Source organism: Copadichromis virginalis, linkage group LG16, assembly GCF_057382275.1.
Source record: "Copadichromis virginalis isolate Kocher_CV1m ecotype Utaka linkage group LG16, C_Virginalis_male_GT1.1, whole genome shotgun sequence".
NCBI classification, from domain to species: Eukaryota; Metazoa; Chordata; class Actinopteri; order Cichliformes; family Cichlidae; genus Copadichromis; species Copadichromis virginalis.
Genome location: NC_140633.1, coordinates 10,141,031 through 10,144,551, shown reverse-complemented (window position 1 = coordinate 10,144,551; position 3,521 = coordinate 10,141,031). Strand labels below are relative to the sequence as shown.

The 3,521-nt window shown below is 39.3% G+C and overlaps 1 protein-coding gene across 1 annotated transcript; it reads left to right on the top strand.

The window, feature by feature from the left end:
* Positions 1-1,279: 1,279 nt before the first annotated feature.
* Positions 1,280-2,579, top strand: LOC146690258 (uncharacterized). Its single transcript, XM_085435275.1, has 3 exons — positions 1,280-1,665; positions 1,752-1,869; positions 2,001-2,579. Exons 1-3 carry the CDS (start codon positions 1,564-1,566, stop codon positions 2,159-2,161), a joined length of 381 nt encoding a protein of 126 aa, XP_085291401.1. The 5' UTR covers positions 1,280-1,563; the 3' UTR covers positions 2,162-2,579.
* The last annotated feature ends 942 nt before the right edge of the window (positions 2,580-3,521 follow it).

The following is a 3,521-nucleotide window of genomic DNA, read 5'->3' as shown; positions in this document are numbered from 1 at the left end:
CTGAACTGAAGTCAGAGCTCTAACACATGAAATGTGTAAAACATGTTCATTTTTTCCTGATTTCATCACAATTACTTATTGTTAGTAGATTAAACATGCGACCCTACTACCTACAGACAGCTGACACTGAGCTGGCTAAAACACAGCAGCAATAAGCTAATGCTATATTACCTAATGTTAGACTCAAGTGTCCTAAAAATCACATTTTCCCTCCAATAAACAATTTGATTACACTCTCACATTGTATGAGAGTTTATTCGCTAAGAGTCTGAATTTAACAAAGTTAGCTCCACTTCAAAGTGTCACTAACAAGGGCAGCACTTATTGACAGAGAAGTTCAGGATATCTTGAACAACACTGCAGTATCATTTTCAGACAGAAATGAGCTTCAGTGACTCATCGACTCATATTGGACTCAACCACAAAGTTTTGCGTTTTCCTCCATAGATGTCGATACATATTGCTACTGCTGAGCTAAACAGCGGACTGACAGCACACACTCACTACAGATAAATGGAAGCCACCTTAGTTGGGATTGTGTATTTGGACTGGGAGGGGTACGAAAACAGAAATGGGTTGAATGCAGTCTGCTATGTACTGACATCTAGTGTTGAGATTTTGCACACTGTTACTTTAATCTTGATTAATATTCACAATAAAAATATTAATCAAACATTTTGAAGTCTGTATGTGTTTCATAGTGTCTAACTGTTCTGGTACATTTAAACCTAACAATTACTACATGATGGAAACACGTCATGTTATCTCTTTTAATAAAGTTTGTCTATGTATACACAGGTCATGCTGATATTGAACAAAAAACACAAAGATCAGATGTTAATCAGATTTATTTGCTCTCTTTCCTTCTTAAACATGTTTTTAATGTTAGTTATGATTCAGAATTGGTGACTGACCCTTTCTCACTGTCCCTCTTCCCTTCTGTTTTTCTTTTTCTTCATCTTTCTTTCTCCCTTTCCTATCCCTCAGTCATGTCTGTCCCGTCTGTAACAACTGAAAATAAAATAAAATAAACAATAACAACAAAGGTTGATCAAATGGACCAATACGGCAAGGCTGTGATGATCCATTTAGCAAAGTAAATCCATTGGGTATCCTTCTTGGTCTTCAGACAATTCTGACAGCTAAAGAACTAAATGGGACAGGCAAACAAGTATGACACATACGGACATCAGGAAATAAAGACACAATAGATATAACCTCGGTAAATGAAATTGGTGTACACCAGGCCAAAGCAATGGTTTTGACTGGAACAGTGTTAACTAGTGATGGGACGTTCTGTATCGAGGCTTCGGAGCGTGTGTCGAGTAATGGAGGGGGCGTTTCCGCGAAGCGCGTATCGAGGCTTGCTTCATTTATGGGAGGAGCTGAAAATGATGACGTCCGAAGCCTCGCTGCCCGGCTGTACCACGTGACTGGTTCATGAAGTGGTTCGAACTTTGCTGCGAGATATGACAGCGATATAAACCCTCAGACTTCATTCAAAATGTGGGTGTTTGATGGAGAGTTGCGGTTAGAGAGAGTTTGGAGACCGTTTGGAGGTTTATGAGAGTGAGGAGAGAAAGTCAGGAGAGAATGGAGCCAGCTAAGAAGAGGAGGATGTCCTCCCCTGTGTGGGAACATTTTGATCTTATTCCTCCCAACAAGGTATGTAAATTTCTACAGAAGATGTATTTTCATGATACTGATGGTGCAATACAATTTATGTTGAGCTGTCTTGACTTTTGTACAAGGTGAAGTGTTTGCTATGTGCCAGGGAGCTGGGATATAACAACAACACCTCATCCATGCTTAGGCACTACAGAGCTTTGCATGAGAATAAGAGGAACACCGATTGTGGAGCAAGACCAGGTGAGCCATCAAATGCAATGATAATATAGGATGCAGTAATGTTACTAAATGATATAACAATATTATACAACTGTTATAAGTTACGTGTGTGATATTTATATTTGTGCTTTGTCTTTATTGTCTTTCCTCAGGAGAACAATCTCAAATAGATGAAGACCTGGTTACCATGGTGATTGAGGACTCCCAGCCATTTAGCATTGTAGAGGACAAAGGATTCAAAAGATTTGTTAAATCATTAAATCCTAGCTATGTTCTCCCCACTAAAAAGGTCATAAAAGCAGTGAAAATTTAGTTTTTACAGAATAAAATGTGAACAGGCAGGACTGAGGCTCAAAGCCTCAGTGTGTAGCTGTCCATACCTCAACGTTACAAAAGCACAACTACTGTCCACACCCCAACCACACCTCACCTCACAGTAAATGATCATTTCCATTTCAAGCATTTCCAAATAATCATTTCCCATACTGCCACTATAAATATACACAGTATACTGCCATCACTACAATATACATGTTTTACACACTCCTTTTGTTGTTGACATTTACAGGCTGTGTGCAAAATGCCACACTCTTCAAATTCATGCCAACTATTATTTTTACGTCCAGTAGGTGTCCTGCTAGAGCAAATGAAGCTTCATGAAGCTTCGCGTTGGGGTGAACCAATTGGATGAAAAGCTTCAGTGCTTCATGGGGCTTCATCTGCCCATCACTAGTGTTAACCCCCTGGGTTTAATGTCATTAGTCAAATAAAATTTAAAATAAGTAATTGTTGTGATCCTGGGTCGTTGACCCAGCGTTTTGTGTTTCTTTTTGGGTTCATCTTGTGTTTGGTGTTTATTCTGATTCTGTATTAATTATTTGGGTTGGTTGTCGTGTTTATTATCCCTACCTGTGTCTCCCCTCTGTGCTCCGTTCAGGTCCCTGTGTTTTTGTTGCAAAACAGTCTGGGTGTTTCCGGTTTTACTTTGTAGGTCTGCCTCTCATCATGTCCATTAGTGTCAGCTGTGTCCACCCCTGCATGTCATCTCCTCATTACCTAGTGTGTATTTATAGTGTGTGTTGGCTTCTGTTCATCGTCGGATCGTCTGTGTTTCTCGGTGTAACTATGTCTCTCTGCATTCTCCGCGCCCCGTTTCATGCTTAGGTTTGTTATTTAGTTTTCCCAGTCTAGGTTTTTTCAGTCATTCGTCTTGTCTCACTACCTGTTCAGTCGCTCCACTTCTGCAAATAAAACTTCATTCTCATCACCAGTCAACTGCCTGCATTTTGGGTCCTTTTCCTCCTACACCACACGGCTCACGCCGGCAGCCGTGACAGTAATTTATTAAATGTTTGAACAGAAATATTTAAATCTTCATTTAGTTCACTAATTCCAATTTTAAATAACTGACACATTTAATTATTTAATGGTGTATTTAATTTATTTATGTATTTAATTTTGTCACTCCTTGCCCCCTAATATTAATATTAGTTGTAAATAAGAAAACACACGAAGACAAAAAAGTACCCCAAATTGGATTAAAGTCATATTTCACCAATATCTTTTCCTTGGGACCCAGTTTTTAAACACCTGAAACCTTTGACTCAGATATAATGTGTTGTGAGACACGTGTGGCTCCTGAGCCACTGTCTGTGAATCACAGCATTCGGTAA

Excerpts from the sequence above, each read along its gene's own strand:
- LOC146690258 (XM_085435275.1), top strand. The coding sequence starts at position 1,564 with ATGAGAGTGAGGAGAGAAAGTCAGGAGAGAATGGAGCCAGCTAAGAAG. Across the intron at positions 1,666-1,751 it reads ATCTTATTCCTCCCAACAAG|GTGAAGTGTTTGCTATGTGC; the intron begins GTATGTAAATTT and ends CTTTTGTACAAG. Across the intron at positions 1,870-2,000 it reads CGATTGTGGAGCAAGACCAG|GAGAACAATCTCAAATAGAT; the intron begins GTGAGCCATCAA and ends GTCTTTCCTCAG.